At 48.1% G+C, this 26,407-nt stretch overlaps 2 protein-coding genes across 6 annotated transcripts in view; one reads left to right on the plus strand and one right to left on the minus strand.

The window, feature by feature from the left end:
- The window catches only part of NUBP2 (NUBP iron-sulfur cluster assembly factor 2, cytosolic), a 314,384-nt gene that overhangs the window by 119,725 nt on the left and 168,252 nt on the right, over nucleotides 1–26,407 (plus strand). The window lies entirely within an intron of this gene.
- The window catches only part of SPSB3 (splA/ryanodine receptor domain and SOCS box containing 3), a 118,004-nt gene that overhangs the window by 61,586 nt on the left and 30,011 nt on the right, over nucleotides 1–26,407 (minus strand). For all 5 annotated transcript variants that reach the window (XM_078662978.1, XM_078662977.1, XM_078662975.1 and 2 more), the window contains exons 2-4: nucleotides 17,006–17,154; nucleotides 7,168–7,345; nucleotides 5,991–6,178 (exon numbers count right to left, since the gene is read on the minus strand). In XM_078662978.1, the coding sequence (XP_078519104.1) occupies nucleotides 5,991–6,178; nucleotides 7,168–7,345; nucleotides 17,006–17,134 (495 nt within the window). In that variant the 5' untranslated portion in view covers nucleotides 17,135–17,154. The remainder of the gene's footprint in view (nucleotides 1–5,990; nucleotides 6,179–7,167; nucleotides 7,346–17,005; nucleotides 17,155–26,407) is intronic.

The following is a 26,407-nucleotide window of genomic DNA, read 5'->3' on the forward strand; positions in this document are numbered from 1 at the left end:
ACCGGAAGCGCGAACGCTCAACCATTGCTCCCAAACCGTGCAGCCATCTCATAACCCATTGTAGCACTCCAAACTTTTCTGTAGCGGCATGCTGGCATAAAACCAAATAACCAAGCCCCAACTCCCACCCTCCACCCACTCCAACCCCCCAATCAGGTTGTAGCATACCCTTCCCAGTTCTAACCTTCGAAAATATCAAATATAAGAAAGGGAGATTTCCCATGAGGGCGAGGTAAAGCAGGCGAACTACCCTCTCTGCACAGGGTGGCCGGGTGTAATGCGGACAGGCCTACAGCGGCAACCAGCATACATAAAAGGAAAACAAAATCAGGCATACATGCATCCCAGGTCTATCAGTCCCCAACTTCTAGTTACATAAGGTCAGTAGGGCGCAGAGCATAGCAAGAGACATTCTTTGTCCAGCAAAACATAATATCTGCACAACATACTACCCTTTGTTGCAAGTGGAATAAAACCGAATTCAAATGCTAATTCAGTCATTGTCACTGAGCCGGCCTCCCGAGAGTCCCTCAGTGGCTCCGGTGGTTTTGGATCTCTTCCCGCCAACATGCTTGGCAAACTTAAGGGCAGATTTCTCATCCGTAAAGTAATGGGCCGTGCCATCGTGCGAGACCTTTAGCTTGGCAGGGTAGAGCAGGGAGTAGGGGATCTGCGCCTGCATGAGGATGCGCTTGGCTGGGAGGAATTCTCTGCGTGCCACCTGCACCGCTGGAGTAAAGTCCGGGTAGAAGGAGATAGTATTACCTTAATAAATTAGTTGACTCTTCTCCCTCGCCAGGCACAAAATAAGGTCCTGGTCTTGATAGTTCAGTAGTTTAGCCAGGATCGGCCTCGGCGTCCCACCAACAGGAGATTTCGGCCCCAGGGCCCTGAGAGCCCTTTCAATCACGAAAACTGTAGCCAAGTGAGGATCAAACAGCTCATGCAAGAGGTCCGATACAAACACCTCCATTTTGGAAATAGCGGTGGTCTCTAAAATTCCAGTAATTCGAAGGTTATTACTTCTAGACCTCGCCTCCAAATCATCGTTCTTGGCCCTAATAACACCCAGCAGTTTATCCATATTTAACAATTGTTCTCTGGTACCCACCTGGAATTCTGTGTGTCTATTCTCCAGACTGTCTAATCTGGTCTCGTGGGTGGTCACCTGTTTCTTCACGGTGTCTAACTGCTTGGTCAGGGTATCCAGCTTTGTGTCAATGTTCCGCAAGCTGGAGCACATTTCCAGCATAAGTGTCCGCAGATCTTCCCCCTCGATCCTCTGTCTGGGAGCCGTGTTGGGAGTCGCTCTGCGTGTTTGGATCAGGGTCCGTGGTTCTCGTAGAACGTTTGTTCTCAAAGTTCAGCTTGGGCTGCTTGGTGTCAGGCTTACCCATGGCGATAGTAACCAGTAGGTAACTCTGGGCCCACAAATCTACTCTTGTATGCCCATTCAGCTTAAGATCAGCAGGTCAGGCCGAGCCTCAGATCTCCAGGCACCTCTGCTCCAACAGCGCACTGCGCAGAGCCCAACCATGCACTATTAACGAACAAATCGCAGCTGGTTAACATGCGTGGACACCACGGGCGTGACCTCAACCTCAGTACCACCAGGACACCACAGGCTATACTCAGCCGTTAGCGCGTGCAACAGGGCCTGTCGTGCATAGATCCAATCGAGGATTCCCTCCAGTAACTACCTTCCACAGCCTGGGCACCTTCCTATTTAAAGACAGGGGTGCAATGTGGTACAGCAAACTTTCCCTGCTGTGTGCTTCGTGCAAACACCCAATACAGTGGCCCAAACGTCCAACATTAGGCACCAGCGTGTGCATACGCCTCGCAGCGCACTTCAATGCACTACACCTACTCCCAGTGGTAGCGCTGACAGTGTGGCCCAATCTACCGAGGTAGAGCTGTGCTTCATGTATGGCTCCCGGATTGCTCTCCACGCTCTCTAGCTGTTTGGTGCCATTTGGGTCTCTCTAGCACACCAGCTTCCTCCGTTCTCCTCCCCGCCGGGCTCCCACTCCAGTCTATAACAAGCATTGGAAATGCAATAGGTCTCGCAGCATTAGAGTTAGTGCTTTTAGAATTGTTTATGGGGTTTTTTTGTAAATCTTTAGCATTTTTGTTTCCTGTAGGCAATGCTAAAGAATTACAAAGAAAAAAAGCCATAAACAAATGTAAAAGCTTTAACTCAAATGCTCCGAGACCTATTGCACTGTGTGAGGGTGAGGGGTTGAGGGTGAGTGAGGGTGAGGGTGAGTGAGGGTGAGGGTGGGTGAGGGTGGGTGAGGGTGAGTGAGGGTGAGTGAGTGAGGGTGAGTGAGGGGTTGAGGGTGAGTGAGAGTGAGGGTGAGTGAGGGTGAGTGAGAGTGAGGGTGAGTGAGGGTGAGTGAGGGTGAGGGTGAGTGAGGGTGAGTGTGAGTTAGGGTGAGGGGTTGAGGGTGGGTGAGGGTGAGGGGTTGAGGGTGAGTGAGGGTGAGGGTGAGTGAGGGTGAGGGGTTGAGGGTGAGTGAGGGTGAGTGAGGGTGAGTGAGGGTGAGGGGTTGATGTTGAGGTGTTGAGGGTGAGTGAGGGTGAGGGCGAGTGAGGTGTTGAGGGTGAGTGAGGGTGAGGGTGAGTGGTTGAGGGTGAGGGTAGGTGAGGGGTTGAGGGTGAGTGAGGGTGAGGGTGAGTGAGTGTGATGCTGAGGGGTTGAGGGTGAGTGAGGGTGAGTGAGAGTGAGGGTGAGTGAGGGTTTGAGGGTGAAGGGTTGAGGGTAAGTGAGGGTGAGGGTGAGTGAGGGTGAGTGAGGGTGAGGGGTTGAGGGTGAGTGAGGGTGAGGCGTTGAGGGTGAGTGAGGGTGAGTGTGAGTGAGGGTGAGGGGTTGAGGGTGAGTGAGGGTGAGGGGTTGAGGGTGAGTGAGGGTGAGTGAGGGTGAGTGTGGGTGAGTGTGGGTGAGGGTGAGTGAGGGTGAGGGTGAGTGAGGGTGAGGGGTTGAGGGTGACTGAGGGTGAGGGTGAGTGAGGGTGTGTGAGGATGAGGGGGTGAGGATGTGAAGGCGCGTTTGGCAGTGTATGTTTTAACGCTCGGAATATCATAATGAACCCAGACATGACAGTCTCCAGCCAACAGCTGTAAATAGTTAGTCAAGTAAGCTCCAGTGGCCCTGCCAAAAGGGCGTGTTTTTTTCGTGTAAAGTTTCTTATGTTCTTGTGAGATAATCAGCCACCCTAAGTTCTAGGGCTCTGTGCAATGACAGAAGTTACAATTCTTGACCAGAGGCCCCAGTTGGCACACATGCAAATCAGAACCAAACTTTCCTCTAAAAGGAAACTCAATCCGCAACACAAGACCTGTAGTGCCGATAATGGTATGATACGGATATAGTGCTTTATACTTCCGATGGCGCTGAAGCTACATTAGAAATGTCACCGTGCGTAAGGAATTAGACTTAGCCATGCTGATTAACACCCAGCTATCATGCGGTAATGAAGGTCATGCTTTTGATACAAACTACTATTCTTGTACTCGTCTGTCCTGCTGGATCTGTTCCACGAGGAATAGAGTATTGCACTTGATGCCTTCCAGGAGACACGGAAACTTGCGTTGCGACAGCCACGCTGAGCCGGTTTTGTAAGGCAGCAAAGCCTTCAATGCTGCTGCCCAATTTGTAAGTGTCCAGTGATCGGGAAAGCCCGTGCTGCTAAAATGGCGACACCCCGCAGATTGCTCTCCAGATTGCTCTCCTGAAGCTGGCTGCCTGATGGAGTGGAGAGCGGGCGGGCAGAGAGAGTGAGGGGGCGGAGCGGGGGTGTGGGAGGAGTGCGGCTGGCTGCCTGATAGAGTGGAGAGCGGGCGGGCAGACACCACAGACAGTATGCGGTCAATAGGCTTGTGTGGTACCATCATTTTTCAGGGCTATAGGGTCAGGATGTGGTCCAAAGCACCAGAGGGCGGACAATAACTTGCGGACGATATCAACTCGCTGGACAATCGCACTGAACTGCCCACGTCATCTGTTTGTTTACCCAGCCTGTTTTGCAAACCTGCAAGTGACTGTGGTTGCAATGATCCGGGAAGGCGTCAGTCAGGGGAAGCAATTAGAAAACACAAATGCATTCTCTCCAAAGAGCGTGGGGAGAAAAGATGGCATTAAAAAACAAGCTCTCGGCATTGCGTGGCGGGAGGGGGCGGGGGGAACGTCGAGTCGGAACAAAAAACAAGTGAAAGCGGGATGTAAGTAGGGGGGAGGAGAAGTCTGGGCAGGCAGGATGACTCAGGGGAGGGGGCGGAGCGGGGCAGAGCGGCATGTGGGTGTGAAGAAGCCGGGCCTTTGAAGTGAAGCTAAGCTTCACTTCAAAGGTGTCGGAGGAATGCGGGCGGCTGTGCACGCGCTTTTAAGCTCAATGCACATGCGCATTGAGCTTAAAAGTCACGGGCACTGCAAGGAATCGCCACGATTCCTTGCAAGTTAGATAAAGAGTCGATGAGCCCCTATAGTCTCGCTTGCTCGATGCGCATGCGCATCGACAGGCGAGACCTAAAAATGGCAGTCGGGCCTTGCACGTCTCACTGAGTCTGTTTGATGAGCCGCTACCGCCCAGTGGTGCCGCTTCGCCCTTCGTACCTGTAATTTTTGTGGTTTGAACGGCCGCTACTCCTAGCCCCCAGTTTCCTGGCTCTTCTTGCAATATGCGGGACCTCGAGCAAACCAGCCGCCTCCGTCCTCCTCTCAGCCGGGCTCCTATTCCAATTCGCAAAATGGCGGTCGCGGCCTTGCAATATACAACCCTCCGAGTCGCACTGGTGGGCAGCTTTCTCGCAGGGGTGACACCTTGTCTTCTGTGTCTGCGGGGATCGTTTTGAGGACAGCCGCCGCCTTCTGCTGTCCCTCAAGCCGCCCCTGGCGCCGTGGGCCTCCGCGAGCTCGATTATCGATTCAGCCCGGCCGCCGCAGGGGTCGAGCTCCGAAGGGCTCCCAGCCGCACAGCGCGTTCTCCAGCAATTGCAGCAGATTAAGCGCCCCGCTCACAAAAAAAGATGTTGATGCGTGAGTCGGAGTCCCCTTAACCCAAGGGGGTTAGTGCTGTACCGTTTCGGCCCTATGTTTGCAGGATTTTCTCCCGGCCGGCAGAGCTCGCTTACAAAGCGGCCATTCCACGGCTCGGCTGGCACGCCCCCTTCTACATGGATTTATTTTAATTCCATTTCTACTGTTTTTGCTGTGGCAAAGAGTTACGTTTCCCAGGAGAGTCAAAATGTGAAACACTCATTTTTTTGACACCGGGTTTAATTTCTTCCTATATGGACGGATCTGCATGAAAAACATCATGCAAACCCTTCATGCAGATTTGTGATATGGCACAAAAACCAAAGGGGGAAAATACATTCAGTGGAAACTGAGACTGAACCATAACTACGCACTGGCTAGTACCAATGGGTACTATAATAGATCTATATTATCTCCATTCCATCTCCCCTCAGGACAAGGAAGTTCCACTTGTGGGAACAAACAACAACTTTTTATTTCATTATGTGCAAGATCAGCAAAAGGTTCAATAAGAGAAAGTGCAAAGGAACACTGATGCATTTCTACCTAAAAAGGTCTTGTTCACAGCTGAAAAATTATTGCTTCTTTCAGGACTTTAGGATTCCTTGTTAACCACATTGGTGCTAAGGCAATTCACGCTGGGTGCTGACTAGTCTGATTTTACATTGTTCATGACAAGGTCAGCTCGTCATCAGCACAGGAGCAGTGCACTGCATGACGAGCTGACCTTGTCATGAGCATGGAAGGGGTTAATGGAGGGTTCAGTGGACTGGTTAGAAATACATAAATATTTACCCATCGTCATTGGTCAAAAACCACAGCCTTCAAATAACAATTGCGAAAACCTGACATTTATGATGGTAGTAGAAAGAGAAGTTACTAAAGAAACCAAGGCATTTACAAAAGAGCCACAGTATAAGCAAAAGAACATGCTGGTTAGAGTTCAACTTACCATGTCTGTACCATAGACTGGAGAGGTCATCTTGATCTCCCAGAAGTGCTGCCCATCACCCAGCTCCTTGTTCCCCCGGATTGCGGCAGTACCACAGCTGTACACCATGTGGAAATTGACTTCCCGGCTCTCACAGCTCAGTAGAGTGGCTGTAGACTTACTTTCATCATCCCAAACCCAGTCAAAATCTGCTTGGAAAGAAAAAGGGAATCATGCAGATAGTCTGGAAACAACACTGGAACTGACAAAGTCAAAAGAGTGAGCAACCCTAAAATAACAGCATATGGGTAGGATTTCAAAGTGGACGTTGCAGGATGGTGTTAAAGTGCAAAATGAGAAGACAACTAGGGTACCAGTCCGGTGACAGGTTCAGATAGAGCTGGCTCTAGTCGGAGACTACTCCGCCCCAGTTATCTGGTTACTTTCTTCAGGCTTTGAAAACAAAGGACACTTTTGTGCGCTATGGGTGGAGCGCCCTGCGGCAGAGTGAACGTGAAAAGGAGTGTGCCTTTTAATTTTCCACGCCTATGTCTGTGCTCCGATCCGTCAGACTACCCCTGGAGGAGAATAATACTTCTTACCACTGGGACACAAGAGATCCTTTTTTTTACATTCCCAAAACTTATTTTGACAGATTAAGACAAATTAAAAATCTGATGTGCCAGGACTATATATATATATATATATATATATATATATATATATATATATATATATATATATATATATATATATATATATATATATATATATATATATATATATATATATATATATATATATATATATATATATATATATATATACATATATATATATATATACACACACACACACACACACACACACACACACACACACACACACACACACACACACACACACACACACACACACAATAATAAGTAGCTGCCTTTTCATGCATACAAAGACATCATAAACAAAAGGTATTGCTTGTTAGCATTAGAAATAAAGGAAGTTGGTTTGATCCCTCTACTTCACTACCTAATGTCAAGGAATTGTGCAGATCTGAACTGATAATTTATTGAAGCATAGCATATAACTATGTTCAGAAGACTACAAGCAATTGCAGATAGAAATTAGCCCAACAGCTTAAAGTGATCTAAAACACAAATGGTACGAGTATGAGTGAGGAAGAAACGGTGTAGGATCTTACAGTCATCTTCCTCCCCACACTGGCAGTCCTTCACCCGGTGAATGGTGTGCTTGGGGGTGCAGTATGGTGTTTCGCTCTGGTTCTCACAATCACAGTAAGACTCCCCAGTAACTGGAACGGCGCTGGGGATTGAGGGAGGAAGAGCAGGAAACTCCAGCTCTGAATCAGAATCACTCTGCTGCAGGGGAAGGTGAAAAAAGGCAATTACTAAATAGCTACTGAACTAAAGCTGCGCTTAAAATAACAATACATTTTTAAAAAGCAGATGGTCGATACTGAACAAATGGCATTGCTGGGACACTATGAAGGCTCCGCATGTGTCATCAAGCACGAGGAACAACATATAGCTCTCACTAAACATAAGTACTACTTGCAGCAACCACACAAAGGACATCACATGGCTAGTTGGAATGATCTCTATTGAGAAATCTCCCTTGTGGCTAAAGCTTGCTTCACAGCTATGTGCTGAGTAGTAATGAACAACTTGAACCTAGACATAGTTGCTGACCACAAAGAATCAAGTGGCCTGCGGCTAAAATCTGTTCTTCCCAGTCTCCTACCATTTTCTTCAATGTCCTCCTATTTAGTCTGGTATCTCATCCTTTCTCTCACTTCAGTCTCTCTCACTATCCTCCTGATCTTCCTACCTGTCCATCCACCCTTCCTTCTTTCAATCACAAGCCCATACTGTGACGATGAACAGAGTAGAGTGATTACAGCATGTTCTTGGAGTCACTGATGGCACCAGGTCACAGGCACACCGATCTGGTCTTCTGCCTCCCAGTACTAGGCATTTGTGAAAGCCTCTTGTGAACTTCACCACTTTTCCAAAGCAATAATGGGGGAAAAAGGGATCCATGAAACTTGCTGATCCCACCCCATCCTGGGATCAGATGGGAAAGGGAAGCATGTACTCCTGATGATCTATACAGCCCCCAGAAATACAGTGCTCAAGACTACCGTACCCAGAATGCATTCAATTCAAGAGGCTGTCCCACTTCAGTGAAGGTGTGACTTTACATCCTGGCAGGCCAGAGGGCTAGGGCTGAAAAAAGGTGAACCAGGTGAAAACTATAACAGCAAGCACATGCGCACTAAGGCTTATGAAAAGGGCTTGCGTTCTTGGGTGAAAGAGTGGCAAGGCTGCGAATAGTGTCGGGAATATTACTACTAATAATAATAACAAGCATTGGAAATGCAATAGGTCTCGCACCATTAGAGTTAGTGCTTTTAGAATTGTTTATGGTTTTTTTTTGTAAATGTTTAGCATTTTTGTTTCCTGTAGCCAATGCTAAAGTATTACAAATAAAAAAAGCCATAAACATTTCTAAAAGCTCTAACTGAAATGGTCTGAGAACTATTGCACTGTGTGAGGGTGAGGGTGAGTGAGGGTGAGGGTGAGTGAGGGTGAGGGAGTGAGGGTGAGTGAGGGTGAGTGAGGGTGAGTGAGGGGTTGAGGGTGAGGTGTTGAGGGTGAGGGTGAGTGAGGGTGAGGGTGAGTGAGGGTGAGGGTGAGTGAGGTGTTGAGGGTGAGTGAGGGTGAGTGAGGGTGAGGGGTTTTGGGTGGGTGAGGGGGAGTAGTTGAGGCTGAGTGAGGGTGAGTGAGAGTGAGGGTGAGTGAGGGGTTGAGGGTGAGGGGTTGAGGGTGAGTGAGTGAGGGTGAGGGGTTGAGGGTGAGTGAGGGGTTGAGGGTGAGTGAGGGTTTGAGGGTGAGGGGTTGAGGGTGAGGGAGGGTGAGTGAGGGTTTGAGGGGGAGGGGTTGAGGGTGAGTGAGTGAGGGTGAGGGGTTGAGGGTGAGTGAGGGTGAGGGGTTGAGGGTGGGTGAGTGAGGGTAGTATGTAGTGAGGGTAGTGAGGGTGCAGTATGCTTTGGGCAGATGAGCAACCTCTAAAGCCAATGCCTACAGTGAGCGGAAGTATAAGTATAAGAAATCATGCCTCATTTGCAAATAATACAACCAAAATGCTGCAGTTGCTACACAAAGAGATAGAATAAACGAAAAGGCTAAATAAATGTAATTTATTTTGCGACTGGAATGGAGGGAACGTATGAAACGTGGACCCCTAGTTACCAGTAAGTAGCCCAACATATGAAATCGATCGTAATAAATACAAACGATAACCGAGAACACCCTCAGAACTTCTCGAAAATCCTTGCTAATAATAAATCAACTACAACTAAACTACAGTCAAAACAAGGGACTAAGCAGTGTGAAAGTATAAAATGATGAATCGGTATATGTGTTTGTGCCAAACGCATCACATCACATCACTCAACATTCAAAGTGTTCATATTAAAAGGTAGTTCACCTGCAAATGTAGCGCAAGAGAAGCATTTCGTTAAAATGGCTTTACAATTATTCGAAGTCCCGGAAAACGCTAACACTTTTAATACTGGCAAAACGCCTATTAAACATCTTTTTTAAAATTAGTTGTCTAAAATCGTTTATAGGTATAACACTGAGATTTCAAAATGGACTGCGGTCTGAATTGATCATAAAAGAAACGTTTGCAAAATCTAGTTGGTATTTTGAATGGCAGATTTCACGGCAACGACTGGTTTACAAATACACTAACATAGCAAACCGGCATTAAATAAAACCAAAACTCGTAGTCCCCGTCTTTTGCAAACCACACTATAAGCACCATAACGAAGTACACAACAAAATGGAATTTATTTTCTGCGTGGGGGGTGAGAAACGTACGAACTCCCAAAGCAATCAAATGGCTTTTGCATTTAACCCTCATTAACAACAGGATGCAAGTCATTAAGTATTCAGTCGACTTTTTATAGCGAGCCCGGAAGCACTTGAGACACTTATGTCTGTAAATTTACTCCTTGAATTCTAAACTTAATTTCCGCAGGATTCCTTGACAAGGTTGTTTTTTTTCAATTGTCTGTCATCTACCTGCTAAATGTAGAGTGAGCAAAAAATGTAGCGCAATCTTCCGTTCTTGGTAAACCTTCGTATGGTTTCAGGACGAATTCTGTTTTGGGGAGAAAAGAGAGGGGGCGAGGCAGCGAGTGCGAGCTTTAGTTCTGCGCCTGTACACAATTTATGCGCAGACTTCCTGAGCTTCTGACCAAATAGTCACTCGACCGTAGTCTGGTCTTCCAGACCGCTATCCCTATATAGTTCCCGCATGAGCACCCTTTTTTGTTCAGAATCAATTTTTAAATTTGCACAAAAAGGACGATTTTTTTATAAATGAACTGAACGGACAAAACAAGCATCAGGCAGACCATTCAAGTAAAACTGGTTTGGTCAATGCCCGGAAGCTAATGAGCAGCTGCTTCGAATTTCAACACCTAGGCGGTATATTGTCAGCTGGAATGTTTTTTGTGTGTAAAAGAACCCCTAGCAATGCAATGTACAATATTAGAAAACAAGTTATGTCCGCGCAGCATCACTCAGCTGTTCTAAAGCATCTCGAACAGCCCTAATGCAGCACATTCGGCTTAGCTGTTCTACAGCTAGAGAAGAGTTATGCACGGCGGGCAGGGGAGGGGGCGGAGCGGGGAGAGCGAGAGCGGCATGTGGGTGTGAAGAAGCCGGGCCTTTGAAGTGAAGCTAAGCTTCACTTCAAAGGTGTCGGAGGAATGCGGGCGGCTGTGCACGCGCTTTTAAGCTCAATGCACATGCGCATTGAGCTTAAAAGTCACGGGCACTGCAAGGAATCGCCACGATTCCTTGCAGTGTGGATAAAGAGTGGATAAGTCCCAATACTCTCGCTTGCTCGATGCGCATGCGCATCGACAGGCGAGACCTAAAAAAGAAATGAGGGATTGCGTTGGAGCCCTGGCGCCTATGCTAACGAATGTACATTGAGCGAATGGCTTTTCTGCATTTAATCCATGATTTGGTTCTCCTATCAAAATGAGGCAACTAACTCAAAAAAACAAGCATTGGCATAGCCAATAGGTCTCGCTTTTGGGACCTCCTAAGTATTTAGTTATGCAGCACAATATTCTTGGTGCAACAACTGTTGCATGGCTAAACACTTAAAAGGTCCCAAAGGCGAGGCCTATTGGCTATATCAAAGCTTGTTGCACTAAATCACTTGGGGTGTCAAATAGAGTCTCGATGGAAAGTCGCCAATACCTACTGGGTAGGGCCCAGTGCTTCAAATGGGCCGGTACAAAGTACCAGCACTTCGGTATTTACATTTAAAGCACCCGGTAGGTGAAAACCCGACAAAAGAAAGGAGGGCGTGAAAATGGAATAGAGCCGGCTGGAATGGGAAGGGGTGAAATTATTCAGAGTCAGACAGAGAGAGGGAGGGCAGAGTGACATCTGGGCACCGAACATATGGCAGAAACAGGAGAGTGATTGAAGCAGAGAACATACAGTATGGGGGTGGGGGGTGGCACTGGTAGTAATTGAGAGAAAGTAAAGGGAGACGGCTGAGGTCTACAAGAGAGGGTGGAGCGAGGTTGGGGAGGTAAAGGCAGTGGGGCTTAAAGTGAGCGCGAGAACTCTAGGAACAGAATGGAGAAGTATATATAAAGAAGAAAAAACAGCGAAAATGAGAAAAGCAAGATCAGGAAGACAGAAGAGGGTCGGGGAGATCAGGGTTAAGGGGGAGAGGTGTTTTGAAGTGGGGGTTAAGGTGGTCCCATGTTCAGTGCAAGTAGTTCATTGAGTCATTACTTTATCATTTGCATTCTAGTACTTGTAGTTATGATGTTTTCATTATCCACTTCTCACGTAACAGCAGCAAGGCAAATGTGAGCCATAAATAAAAATTCAATTAGATACAAAATTGCATGTTCCCGAATGCAAGCAAGCAGAATTACTGATTCCAATTAAGTGTAGCATTGGCACGCCCGAAACAAATGCACACAAAAAACGTGGCCCCTATAAAAGAGCGAAAGCAGTGAATTTTGCCCTTATCAGTCCTGCAGCAAATTCTATCTGAGGTGGCTGGCATAGCTCACATATCGCATAATGCCTCACCAGAGTAAGAGTTTAGAGAGACCGTCCAACGAACGTTCAGACCCGTGAGGACTGCCAGCACCAACCAGCTCCAATTGTCTATTCTGGCCGCTAATTAGAAAGACTATCAATAAATCTAAATTTAAATCCGTTGTCTGTTATCTCTCTTTTGACAAACATGTGAAATGAAATTGGGTTTTGTAGAGCGCATTACTACCCGGAGGCCTCGTAGCGCTGTGGAAGAGTTGGGTCAAGGGGTCTGCTGACTAATTTTAATGGTAGAGATATGTTCTAAGCTCTTTCCGGAATTTTTGTAAGTCGGGCTGGCTACACAGTGTGGGAGGCAGGGAGTTCCATATATAGGCAGCGTTCCAAGAGAAGGAGCGGCCGCCCCACCTAGCACGTTTGATTTTGTTCTTTGAGGCTAGAGAGGCCGTGCTAGAGCGCAGCGATCTCGGAGGGCGGTAGGGGGTAGCTAGGGAGCAGATCATTGCAGGTGCTGTGTTCCACATGGCCTTGTGCATTATGCACATCGCCTTGAATTTTACCCTGGCCTGGATGGGCAGCCAGTGTAGTTTCTTCAAGGCGGCAGCTCATGAATCTCGTCGGGAGAGTCCAAGAAGAAGGCGTGCAGCCGCATTCTGGGTTACTTGAAGCTTCTTGGTTGTGCTGATTGGTGCACCTAGGTAAAGGGCGTTCCCATAATCGAGGCGGGCTAGGATGATGGCCTGGACCATTATCCTACGGGCTTGGAAAGGGAGGAGAGGCAGTATTTTCCTCAACATTCTCATCAGCCCGAAACAGGTGGCAGAAAGCATTGTGGCTTGCTGGTTAAAGCTTAGGGTGTCATCTAGCCATACACCTAGGCTTTTGATATGGTCTTTTGGCTCTGGGGGAGTACCCATGCAGGACGGCCAGTCTATAGTGGGTCTTGGTACAGCTGTGTTTCCTAGAAACATGAGCTCTGTTTAGTCCCCGGTCAATTTTAAGTGGGACAGGGCCATCCATTCTGTTACTGCTTTGAGACAGCTGCTCAGGTTGTGGGAGGTGCTGCCAGGCTGGTTCAGGGCTACCACTAGTTGGGTGTCATCGGCATAGGTTATGATTTCAAAACCAAATGGGATAACAATCCCTGCCAGCGGTTCCATGTACACGTTAAGAAGGGTTGGACTCAGGAAGGAGCCCTCCGGTACGCCCTGGTTGAGGGGCCAGATTTTAGAATGGGTGGCCCCCTCTACCACCTGAAACGTGTGGTCCTCCAGGAAGGACCGTAGCCACATAATGGCCTTTCCTGCCACTTCGCGTTGTACTAGACGGGAAATTAGGATGTTACTATTTACGGTGTCAAAGGCGGCACTAAGATCTAATAGCATAATTGCTGTGGTGCCGCCTTGATCCATATGCTTCCGGGCTAGTTCTGTTACAGTCAACAGGGCAGACTATCCCCAGTTGAGGGCGAAAGCCGGCTTGCGAGTCATGGAGTAGGTGGTTGGTTTCCAAATAAAGCATCAAGGTGGTGTTGATATGCTTCTCAAGCAGCTTGCTTATCCAGGGGAGGAGCGAAATCGGGCGGTAGTTGGCCATTTTTCCTGGGTCGAGATTGGGCTTCTTCAAGAGAGCCCTGACTTGTGCACATCTCCAGGCTTTTGGTACTTTCCCAGTGGAGATTGATGAATTCAGGATATTTAGAATGGCTGGTCTAATGGTGTCAGCCACCTTTAAAAGGTGTCGCGGAGGGGCAGGGTCGGTAGGGGATCCTGATGTTACTTTCAGCATTGGGGTTTTAAGGGAGTCTTCCTTTAACGGCGGGAAGTCCGCTAACTGGCAGGCAAGAGTTGAGGGGGTGTTATCTATTTCGGGTACATGTTGTTTGATGGTTTTAAATAAGAGGAGATGGATTGGGTCTTTTGGTGGAAATACTATGCTTGACTGTCACACCGGTTCTGTGCTTCGCTGGGGTCAGGCGGGATGGGAGGGGTGCTAATCGGGGATTTTGCTATCCGGAATATTTCCTTCGGGGTATTGGCTGACGTTCTGATAATTTCCTCATAAAATATTGCCTGCGCTGATTTAATTTCAGCTTTGTATTTCTTGATAGACTCTCTGTAACTACTTTTGTCGTGCGCCCTAAGTGTGTGTCTCCAAGTCCTCTCTAGTTTCCTGCAGTTTTGTGTTTATAATGTGAGTACTTCCGGGTCACGTGGCATTGGCTGAATACAATTTTGGTAGTCGAGTGGGAGGGAATGCTGGTAATGTGTAAAGCAGCCTAGGATTGAAGTACTGTCAGCACCTCAACCAATCCTAGAGCGTATTGGCCATGGAGCTCGCACGTGCCACTCAGCATAAACACTGCCCACCAAAGTGTCCTACGATAGTGACTGGGTGCAACGAGGTTCGGATTCTGAATCGTTTGCACTTTACTGGTGGATGACGTAAGGTAAAGCACTTACTGACAAAGCAGTAATATTTGAGCCAGAGGTGAATAGCTAGCATAGTAGGCTGTGCTATTTCATTCTCGATGGCAATGCTAAGTGGGTACGACAGCGTTAGCAGAGTGGCAATGCGCAGAGGAGGCTTTTTTTAATGGGGCAGTTAGAGTTCTGTGGCAGCTCTCAATGTTTAGGGAGCTCAGTAGTAAGCCTGGGAGTTGTTTGCGCGCACGCTAAAAGAAAATTTAAAAATGCATGCGAGTGGTGCGCGCGCTGCGGCAAAAGTAAAAAGCAGCTGCAGCGTCACTTCTGGTGAGTGGTGTGCGATGTGCACGCACCATGACGAGAGGAAAGCCAGACGGTGGCTGCGCACGTAACAGCACAAGTGACCGCAAGCTCTAGGCTACAAGCAAAAGCATGTGGTAGCATTTTCTGAAGCCCACTTACTAAAAGTCTCACCAGAGCAACACATGCGCTGGCTCAGGCGAGACCTATAAAACAGCCAACATATGTACATGCAACGGGCAGGGTATTCAACAGAAACTGCCCTGCTAAGAGCTACAGAAACCATCAGGCAGGGGGCAGATGCGGGACACACTATGGCTCTAATAATGTTGGATAGGAGTGCAGCCTTCGACACTTTAGCGCATTACACCTTGCTGCAGTGTCTGAATAATGGCGGTGTCTCCAGGTCAGGCTGGGTGCGGCCCACTCCAGAGATATTGAATTGCACAGGGGGTGCCTCAGGGCTCCGCCCTGAGTCCCACACTGTTTAATTTATCTATGGCGCCGTTGGCAGAGATAGTGCAGGGCTATGGAGTGGGGGTGGTCTCCTATGCGGATGACACCCAGCTGCTGATCTCCCTATCACAGGCTCCTGGGATTGCTGCATCCAACTTTAGGGCTTGCATGCAGGAGCTTGCCTCCTGGATGGTTAAGAACGGTCTTAAACTGAATTGCAGCAAAACAGAGGTGCTGGTGGTGGGGGGCAGTACTGCGAGCTGGTCTACGGAGTGGTGGCTCTCGAGCTTAGGTCCAACCCCTGTACCGTGTACTGAGGCTAAAAACCTGGGGGTTTGGGTTGACCCGGCTCTCTCTTATGAAGGGCACATAAGAAGGGTAGTTGGCAAGTGTTTAGGCGTGTTGAAAACTATGCGTAAAACTCTAGATCTTCTACATATAGGGGCAAGAAAGACCGTGGTACAAGCGCTCATAACGTCGCGTCTCGATTATGCCAACATACTATATCTTGGGTCCACGGATAAGAGTATTGGTCGACTGCAGGTTCTGCAAAATGCCGCTGCGCGGCTGGTTCTCAATCAGCCTAGGAAGGCGGCTTCTAAAAAAGCCCTCAATGCATTGCACTGGTTGCCAGTGAAGGAAAGAGTTATGTTCAAGACACTATGTACTTGTCATCGAATTGTTAACAATGCTTGCCCGTCTTATCTAAGCGACTTAAATCACCGGATATGAGCCTAGGAGGTCCCTGAGATCTGCTGGATCCGGGCTATTGGTGATCCCTAAGGTAAAGAAGGCCAGGATGGGAGGTCGCTCTTTCCGGGTCCGGGGCGCACAGAATTGGAATAAGCTCCCACTAAAACTCAGGCTGGAAAGTTCCGAAATCAAGTTCAGAAAGTTGCTGAAAACCTACTTATTCTCTGGCAGCATGTAAAGATCTCTGCTTAGACGATCTGAGTCTCCCTCTCACCCAGCGCGGGGACACGCCGAGATGGCGTAACCATGCGCTCTATAAATGTCATTATTATTATTATTATTATAAATATTGACTTGGTTAACAGAAAACATTCTTTTGACTGGAGAAACAGAGCAAAGCTTTTAAGCACACATTGACAAGCAGCTTGCAGTATTTAGCTTCTAGAAGTCCCAGCCTTAAAAAATAAAAGACTTTTGGAGACATAAACCTCATAAAAGGCAATATTAACTGAAATTCGACCAGAGCGATTGCCAGTGATAGAGATTAGTTCAAGCTTTCCATCCATCACGTTGTTTTTGTTGCAGTTGACGGACTAAGTGCTACGGATAGGGCCAGACATCCATCCCACAATCACTGTGCCACCGGACATACGCTACACTCTACTGAGGAACCGTAAGTAGGTGAAACTGGTCTGGGGTTGCTTGTAGTCCTTTCTGAAGGGGACCTCCTCTAGCAGTTTGGGACAGCCTGTTCTAATAAGGAGCAGGGTCGGTACTGATTTGCATAAGGCGAGCCTTTGTCTGGCTGAGAATATTTTAAGCATTCCATCCACCACCTTGTTTTTGGTTCAGTTGATGTCAAGAGACACGTGCACAGTTTCCTGACGCTTTGAAAGCATTCGTATAGAAAATTCATGTTTGTAAATTTATCCAGCATTAAAAATAAATACACCATGTTGTGTTGTAGCAGTCTTGCCATAAAAAGGGACTGAAAAACTCAGAAGGAATAAAAACAGTGAAAGTTATGCCACCTCCATACCTGGCCTTCAGAGTCAGAGGCACATCCATCAGCCCCTGGGGCCAAAGATACTGGCCTGGCATCTGCATCGCGACGGACACCGTTGAGGACGAAACGCCAAGCTCTGCTGTTTCGAGGTCGGCGTGCCATGGTGTGTGGGTGAAATGTGTCTAAAAGGAAAAAAGAACAGACTGGTTGGATAAAGGGACATACATTCTGAGACTGGATTACTGTCAACAACACTAATTGCTAGTTTCATGAAGCCGGTTCCTGTGCCTGCATTGAAAAACACCAAGAACAAGATGCAAAGCAAACCAGAACAAAATGCACAGAACTGGCAATTGGTGCCTACCTTGTGTTTCATGGTGACCCATGGTACTGTGATACTCAGAGTACAGTATCCTCTACACCTACAAAAAGGCCACAGTTCTTCCTAAATTAAAGAATCCTAAGTTTGGTCAACCATTTCCTGCCAATTTTCATGAGTAGTGCCTCTCTAAAGTCCTTGTGCAAGTAATCTTCCTTTAATTTCCAACCTGTCTTAACTCTTCTCCACAGTCTGTGACTTGGAATGCTTGCTCCACCGAAACTGCTTTTCTGTCCATCACAGTGTACTGCACCTCGCGCTATACCTTCGTCACTTTGTCTCTTTAACCTTTCCGCAGTGACAAAATTGCTCGACTCTTTCTTGGTTCTGCTCTTTTTAGGTCTCGCCTGAGCCAGCGCATGCGGTGCTCTGGCGAGACATTTGGTGAGTGGGCTTTCAAAAGTCAGACCGTGTGGCATAGAGCGTGCGGTTATGCGCACCATGACGAGCAGAGGCGCCATCTGGCTTTCCTCTCTCGTCATGGTGCGCGCACATTGCACACCACTCGCCTGCCTGCTTTCACTATTCCCATCGCGCGCACCAGTCGCGTCTTTTTTTCTTTTAGCGCGCGCACAAACAACTCCCGGGCTTGTTTTTTAAATTTTCACTTTTTTGTCCTCCATAGCTTTTGCTATGCTCTTCTTCCACCACCTCAACTCACCACTGCTTCTAGGCGCTCGACAAGGCACCCATTACCTCTCGCCAATGCAATACCCGACCTCTTCCCCTACCATTCCTACCAACCCCCCTTTCGCTCTCCTCGCACATTCCCTAGCGCATCCCCCCAACACTTCCTCAACCTCTGCCCCAAAACGACTGCTCCCACTGTCCACTATTCCCGCTCTCGTCATCCCCTACCCCTTCAACTCCCTACCACCGAAACTCAAGTTCTCCCCTCACCCCCACGCCACTGCACCCAACCTACCCAAGACCACCACAGCCATCTTAACAGCGCCACAGTCTCTCTTACACCCCCCCATAAATCCTCAAACCTCCTCGCACCTCAACGTGCATCTCCACCCACGGCACGTGCCAGTGCCATCTCAGGTGCCATACTTATGCCAGATTTAACAAAAGTCTCAAATTATCGACCAGGTATATCACTGTCCCCATCAAACACCCTTCCCCTCACCCCTCCATTTCCACAGCCTCTCATCGCGCTCCAGACTCCCCCAACATAGCCACATCCTAGAAGGTTAAACTAGGCACCTGCAGCGCAGGTGTGGGGCTGGCTGAGGAAGGAGCAAAACTGTAAGAGGGGCCACAAGCAGCACACGGCAAGCTAACATGGTAGGAAATCGAAGTCTCATTGGCAACGTTTGTGTTACACCACAGCCCCTCTTAATGACGCCAAAATATATTGCACCACTGCCCCAGTCTTTGTCACCATCTCTACAGCCTCGCTCGCCGCCGCCTTATCTCCCACCCCACCACACAGTCTCTCGAGGTCCCTTTTAAAATCCTCTGTTCCATTTGGAATTTTGCAGAGCGATACATGCAGACGCGCCCAGAATGTGATCTCTTTGCGCTATCGACCCAAACTAAGAAACAGGAGGGCTGACATCGCGAAACAAGGGTTTATTAAGTTTATTCGAAAGTCTGAGTTTCCACTTTCATTCTTAAATTTGGACAATCTCTCACCTTTTCAAATCCCGACAGCCCCTTCCCGTCTGTGGCTACTTTCAGCAATATTGATTCGCTATCTACCCCAGCTTCAGTCAGACCTCCCATCTTGTCAAAGTCCACACCCTCTCCGCAACATGCTTCGCCCTCTTTTCTAGAGTAACTGCTGGATTCCCACGACAACTGAGATCTCCAGGCGGTAGGGCGACTGTGGGAGAGTCTTCCCCGATCCGCTTGCTCACTTGAGGTGCCTGAATCGTGATTAACGCTGTGCTCAAAAATTTTTAAAGTCCGTTATTAATGTGCTGATGATTTTAAAAAACTGAATTTGGAAACTGAAAATTTAATTGCAAACTTGTTCATGCTAGCCTGCATTTTAGTAGTGTTTGTGCTCTTGGCAATACTTTCTTCCCTTACCTGATTTGAAAGGGGAGGACGGTATCTATTGGGCAGCTGGGAAGCCTGGGCTCGATCATCACTCCTGCCCGCCCCGGTCCGACGCGGTAGCTAGTACCGTTGCGCGGAGGGCGGGTCAGGAAGAGCCAGGCACTTCCTGTCCACCACTGGAGCGGTTAGCGCTCTAGTGGTTGCATTTCCTGGGCTATTTAGGCTGAGCCTGAACACCGGCGAGCTGCGGTAGGGCGACTGTGGGCAGAGTCTTCCGATCCGCTTGCTTACTTTGAGGTGCCTGAATCGTGATTAACGCTGTGCTCAAAAATTTTAAGCCTGTTATTAATGTGCTGATGATTTTAAAAAACTGAATTTGGAAACTGAAAATATAATTTGCAAACTTGTTCATGCTAGCCTGCATTTTAGTAGTGTTGTGCTCTTGGCAATACTTTCTTCCCTTACCTGATTGAAAGGGGGAGGACGGTATCTATTGGGCAGCTGGGAAGCCTGGGCTCGATCATCACTCCTGCCCGCCCCGGTCCGACGCGGTAGCTAGTACCGTTGCGCGGAGGGCGGGTCAGGGAGAGCCAGGCACTTCCTGTCCACCACTGGAGCGGGTAGCGCTCTAGTGGTTGTATTTTCCTGGGCTATTTAGCCCTCGCCCCCTTCGAGCGTGCAGCGTTCGCGCGCAGGGGAGCCGAAGACACGCCAAAGAGTAGCCAAAGAGTAGCCAAGAGTAGCCAAAGAGTAGCCAAAGAGTAGCCAAAGAGTAGCCAAAGAGTAGCCAAAGAGTAGCCAAAGAGTAGCCAAAGAGTAGCGAGAGACAAAGAGTAGCCAAAGAGTAGCCAAAGAGTAGCCAAAGAGTAGCCAAAGAGTAGCCAAAGAGTAGCCAAAGAGTAGCCAAAGAGTAGCCAAAGAGTAGCCCGTCCGCGACAGGACGGGGCTAGGGGCAATGGACTCTGTCCAGGTGGCTCAGATGCCATTAGGAAGCAATGCCTCAGGTATACAGCCAAAACTTTAAAAGATCTGCAGCCATTGCTTTTGGGGGGTTGTGCTCGTGATTCCTGGCCATGCCCAGAAGGTCCTTTTGCGTGCGTCCATTGCCGATTTCCAGGCCTCTTACATCACTATTTCACTTGGGTGTAACAGAGGGGAAACCACAGAACCAAATGGCCTAAAAAGTTTTCTCCTGAATATTCGCTCCCTACCTAAACATCACTTTGAATTCTGGGATCTTGTCACATCGGTAAAACCAGACATCTGTTTTTTAACGGAAACCTGGTTAAAACCACATACGGTCCCTGCTATTACTTTTGAGGTCCCTATGGGATATAAGATCCTAAAGCTTGACTGTCCGCTTAAAGTTGGTGGCGGCATTGCCATAGTATATAAAGAAGGACTGAAGATTTCCATCATTGATCAAAGAAGTTGTTCTCAGATGGAAATAATGATCTTTAAAATTAGTTCGACGTCTAAAGCTCACTGGAAGGGAGAACTAGTCTATCGCCCACCCGGGCCTAGCACGGGCTTTACACTATCCCTGACCGAATTACTGGCCCCGCATTTTAAAGCCAGATAAGACTTTATTCTTTTGGGGGGATTTTAAAATTCATGTAGACACTCCCGATCATCCCGATACGCTGTCCCTGCTTTCTGATCTCTCTCTATTAGGGCTGGAAATACAGAATAGTGGCCCTACACACATAGGAGGCCACACTTTAGACTTAGTCTTTTCTAATTGTCCTAAAATACAGTGTCGACCTATGACTCAAGTAAGCTGGTCAGACCACTTTATGGTGGAATTTTCTCTTCTTGGTTTGGACAAACCGAATCAAAGGTCCTTCCTCCCTGCTCTGTGGCGCAGACAATGGCACAAGGTGACATTGGACGAATTACAGAGGGTATGGAGAGAACCTACCATTCTGGCTGCAGATAATGTGGACTCTGCTCCTTCTAAGTTTAACACTGCCCTCTTAGAGGCGGTTGAACTGTTGGCTCCTATGAAACTACATAAACAGTACTCCACCTCCAAACAGGGTGTGTGGTATACTGAACAACTCAGATTGGAGAAACAGGGATGTAGAAAACTTGAAAAGATTTGGAGGAAAACTCACAATGAGGAGAGTAGGATAAAGTACTCAGATGCCCTGTCCACCTATCACAAAAGTATCAGGTTGGCCAGGAGGAACTGTCTCATTTCACAGTTGGCAGAAGCGGGCAACTCATCCAAAGAACTCTATAGGATTCTTCAGACTTTTATGAAACCGGTAGCCTGTGAAAGCCCTGATGATTTCTCCCAATCTTTGTGTGATGACATCTCTCTGTTTTTTTAAAACAAAAAAGAGCCGATTTATGGAAAAATCACACAAGCTGTTAGACCTAAAAGTAACATCATTAGTACCCCTTCATTGTCATCAATACATAATAATGGTACACTGACTGTTTTTCCGGAGGTCAGCCGATCTGACATTTGTTCCCTGATCAGCCATATTAAAACAGGGTCCCCTATGGATTTTCTACCTGCTAAAATGGTTCCTTCCTTAGGTAACTTGCTTTGGCCCATGATTCAGACAGTGATGAATCTCTCCCTCAAGGAAGGACAGGTACCCCAAGATTGGAAGAAAGCTGTAGTGAATCCCATTCGTAAGAACTTTGCCTTACCCTGGACAGACCCATCCAACCTCCGCCCCATTTCCCTTCTGCCTTATTTAAGCAAGATGACCGAGAAGCATGTGAATACCCATCTGTCTAATTTCCATCGAGGCATCGGGGGGTCTTGATTATACCCAATCTGGGTTTAGACACAATTACAGCACCGAATCAGCTCTCCTCTCCGTGACAGATACCATCAGGATGGCACAGGATAGAGGAGGCTCTATGATTCTGGTGCTGTTAGATCTGTCCGCTGCCTTTGACACGGTATCACATGAAATTCTTCTCGGTCGTCTGCAGAAGGTGGGGATAGGAGGCTTGGCTCTGTCCTGGCTTGAGAGTTTTCTATCAGGCCGCTCACAAAGTGTAAGATTGGGCTCCCATCATTCCATCTTTAGGGAGCTCACCAAGGGGGTCCCACAAGGCTCATGTTTAAGCCCCACACTTTTCAATGTGTATGTGGCCCAGTTAGCTGACATTGTGAGAGCATATGGGTTCACTCCAGTGTCGTATGCAGACGACACTCAGCTTTTGTTTCCATTCCAGACCCTCACTCCTGCAATTAAACATTCTTTGCCGAAGGTATGAGAGCGGTGTCTGACTGGATGGCCTCCAATTGCCTACAATGTAATGTGGGCAAAACCGAGGTCATGCTTTTTGGGGAAGCCCCCCTCCTATGGTCACCGGAATGGTGGCCATTGGAATTAGGACCTGTTCCATGTCCTAGGCAGACAGTGAAGAATCTAGGCGTGCGGCTGGACCAGGCACTATTGTTAAAAAAACACGCAAATCAGGTGACTGGGTCCTGGTTTCGGGTCATCGGACTCCTGAGACGCGTGTTTCCGTTTCTGCCTGACAGTTACAGAAAGACTCTTGTCCAGGGCCTTGTAATCAGCCGGTTGGACTATTGTAATGGCCTTCTTATATCTGCCAATGAAGATCAGCTTGGCAGACTGCAAGTGGCTCAAAATACTGCGGCAAGACTGGTCCTCAATGCCCCGCCTAGATCACCCTCACGTCCCCTACTGAAGAAACTTCACTGGCTGCCCATTCGCCAGCGGGTTAAGTTTAAAACCTGTTGTGTTATACATAAAAGCCTCTTTGGCTCGGGTCCTAAATATTTGGCTGAAAAATGTAATATATATAAGCCTGGACGTCTCCTGCGGTCTAGTAATCAACTGCTGCTTCAGATTCCCCTAATCAGGAAGGCAAGACAAGGTGGTTGAGCACTCTCATACAAGAGCCCCACCCTCTGGAACACACTCCCGTTTACTATGAGGCAAAATACCAACTACCTGGCCTTCAGAAAATCACTGAAAACTCATTTATTTATGACCGGTCAACTCTTTTGTGCACCTTTTGACTCAGTTTTTAGGCATCTACGGTGAACCAAGCGCGGAGATACCCCTTCTGGGGTCGAGTCCGGCGCTATATAAGCACACAAATAAAAATAAATACGACCCTCATCACTGCCCCTGCAATCACTGGTCTGAACCGCACCCTCTGCGGACAGGCGCACGCTTCCCAAATGCCCTCACGCCCCTTCAAAACGCGCTGGCTCCTTGCACAATCAGAAACCCACTGAAAAATTAACCGGAGAAAAATCACACATTCCACTCAAACGCAGGCGCGCCCAGAATGTGATCTCTTTGCGCTATCGACCCCAACTAAGAAACAGGAGGGCTGACATCGCCAAACAAGGGTTTATTAAGTTTATTCGAAAGTCTGAGTTTTCACTTTCATTCTTAAATTTGGACAATCTCTCTCCTTTTCAAATCCCGACAGCCCCTCCCCGTCTGTGGCTACTTTCAGCAACATTGATTCGCTATCTACCCCAGCTTCAGTCAAACATCACTCATACCTCCCATCTTGTCAAAGTCCACACCCTCTCCGCAACATGCTTCGCCCTCTTTTCTAGAATAACTGCCGGATTCCAACGACAACTGAGATAACCATACGACCCTCATCACTGCCCCTGCAATCACAGGTCCAAACCGCACCCTCTGCAGGCAGACGCACCCTTCCCAAATGCCCTCAGCGCTGGCTCCTTGCACAATCAGAAACCCACTGAAAAAATAACCGGAGAAAAATCACACATTCCACTCAAACACAACGGTCTCCTATCTAGAACTTTATATACGCCAACATACACTTTCTCTGCACTACAGTGGTGTATCAAAAGTGCTATGGGCCCTGGTGCAAGGGGAGAAGGGATAAAACTGTAGCCATGGTTCAGGTAAAGAATAGCTATGGTTCAGTGGGCCACCGGGTCCCGGTGCCACTGAACCTGCTGCACTATCTGTAGCTACACCCCCTGCTTCCCTATGTACAATAAATCAGTCCGTTCAAAAGCGCTTAGACTGAAAAAAGGTTACCAAATGGTTAATGTCACCAATGGTGCCCAATTCAAGTCCTGGGCCACTGGTAGTTTTAATTGGTTCAGTTGAAATTAACCAGTACTACAAACCCCAAAATGCATTGGATTGCTAGATAAAAGCCCACCCCCTGCAAATGGTGTCTTGATGACTAAGGATAGCTGGTAACATTTCCCCTTAACAAGCATCAGCAAAGATAATCAGTTTGCCTATGCCAGATCATCTTTGTCAATGTTTTTCTAGACGCGTTGGATAGCAGTGCAAGCTGCTGTGCGCCCCTCCGAAATATGCGAACACAAATATTCAAAGATGGCCAACCATGCATGCACATTATGTAATACAGTTGTACAGAAACATGCAAGCCAACTTGCCCTGGTCATCTTGGAGTGGATTGCAAGCCGATTCATGACCATGACTGCCACAAGCGATGGACACGTGGGATGTGGCGCACCGCAAGCCCCTCCCTTCTACTACCCCCTGACTCCTCGTCAGTTACTGGGCTAAAGCTTGTTTAAAATGTCAGCGTGAAGCTAAAAAAAAGGATGGACACAGCGTATACCTCGGATCCCAACCACTATCAGACACGTGCTACACTTTGCAGGTTTCTTCTATGGCGATGCGCTTTTGACGTGTTTCTATTAAACAAGCATTGAAAATGCAGCAGGTCTCGCCTTTGGCTAAGTTAAGAGTTAAAGCCATTTGCTTTGCTAATGGTATTGCATAGCAAAGCAATTGGCTTTAACTTAAAAGGCGAGACCTATTGCAATTTTTAATGCTGGTTTGCCTCAATGTTGCAGAGGCTCGGAAAGTGGCTATAGTGTAGAGGCGGCATCACTTCAATGGTGTGCAGAGCTCTCAAACATTCTCAAGAACCAGAGACAAGAGTGGGTGCACAGGCCATTACTACACATGCTTTAAAGGGCGCTGGTGAGAGAGAGGGAGGGAGGGAAATTACACAAGCCCTGTCCCCACCCAGACCAGATAATCTAGGAAGAGGGGTGGTGTGACCGCATTAATAGACACCGTCTTACACATAGTACTGATTATAGGTGGACCCTGCAGCTCCCTGCTAACGTCTGCTGAAGTGGTGCACATGCAGCGCTGCAAGGACCTTAGTCCTCGCCTCTCGGCACCCGGGAGAAGGATCGAGCCAAGGACAGAGGCCAGGTAGCATGTAAAGGTGCCCAGCACGAGCCTGAGGGAAGCTTGCATCACAATAGGTCTCTGTTCTAGGGATAAACTGTTTCAGGATGCACCGGTATGCTCCAACCGTGTGCTGTGCACGGGGTGTACGTGCGCACAAATGTATGCATGTACATAAATGTGGATTCTGCTAATTACAGACCTATCGCCTGTCTTCCATTCCCAGCCAAAATATTTGAAGCTATCATGAACACACAGCTTTCGGATTTCATCGATGGCCATCAACTGCTAGATGATACCCAGTTCGGCTTCAGGAAGGGCCCCGGCACAGAGACGGCTTTGATAAAGGCCTCGGACGAGATCAGGAGTATAATGGACCAGGGTGGGGCAGCGGTCCTCATACTCCTGGATCTGTCCACTGCCTTTGACACGGTCGATCATTCCATCTTGATCGACCGTGTCACAGCCCTGGGGGTGACCCATCTTGCCAGGGATCTCATTGCTTAGTTTCTGGCCAACCGCACCCAGGCGGTAAAACTGGGCACTTTCTATTCACCCATCTTCACCCTTCCGTGCGGGGTGCCCCAGGGTTCCTCGCTAAGCCCCACATTATTCAACATATATGTGGCGGATCTGGCAAGAGTTATTAAAACACATGGGCTACGCTGAACCACCTATGCGGATGACACCCAATTGGTGTTGGCGGTTCACAAGGATGGACCAGCCGTGGCCGCAAGATTTCAGGAGGGGATGCTGGCCATCGACTCATGGATGTCAAGCAACTTCTTGAAGTTAAACTCTGACAAGACCGAGGTTATGACCTTTGGCAACCTTTCTCCGGAATGGTCTTCCATCTGGTGGCCCACTGAAATG

This window comes from Lissotriton helveticus, chromosome 10 (genome assembly GCF_964261635.1).
Source record: "Lissotriton helveticus chromosome 10, aLisHel1.1, whole genome shotgun sequence".
Lineage (NCBI taxonomy): Eukaryota > Metazoa > Chordata > Amphibia > Caudata > Salamandridae > Lissotriton > Lissotriton helveticus.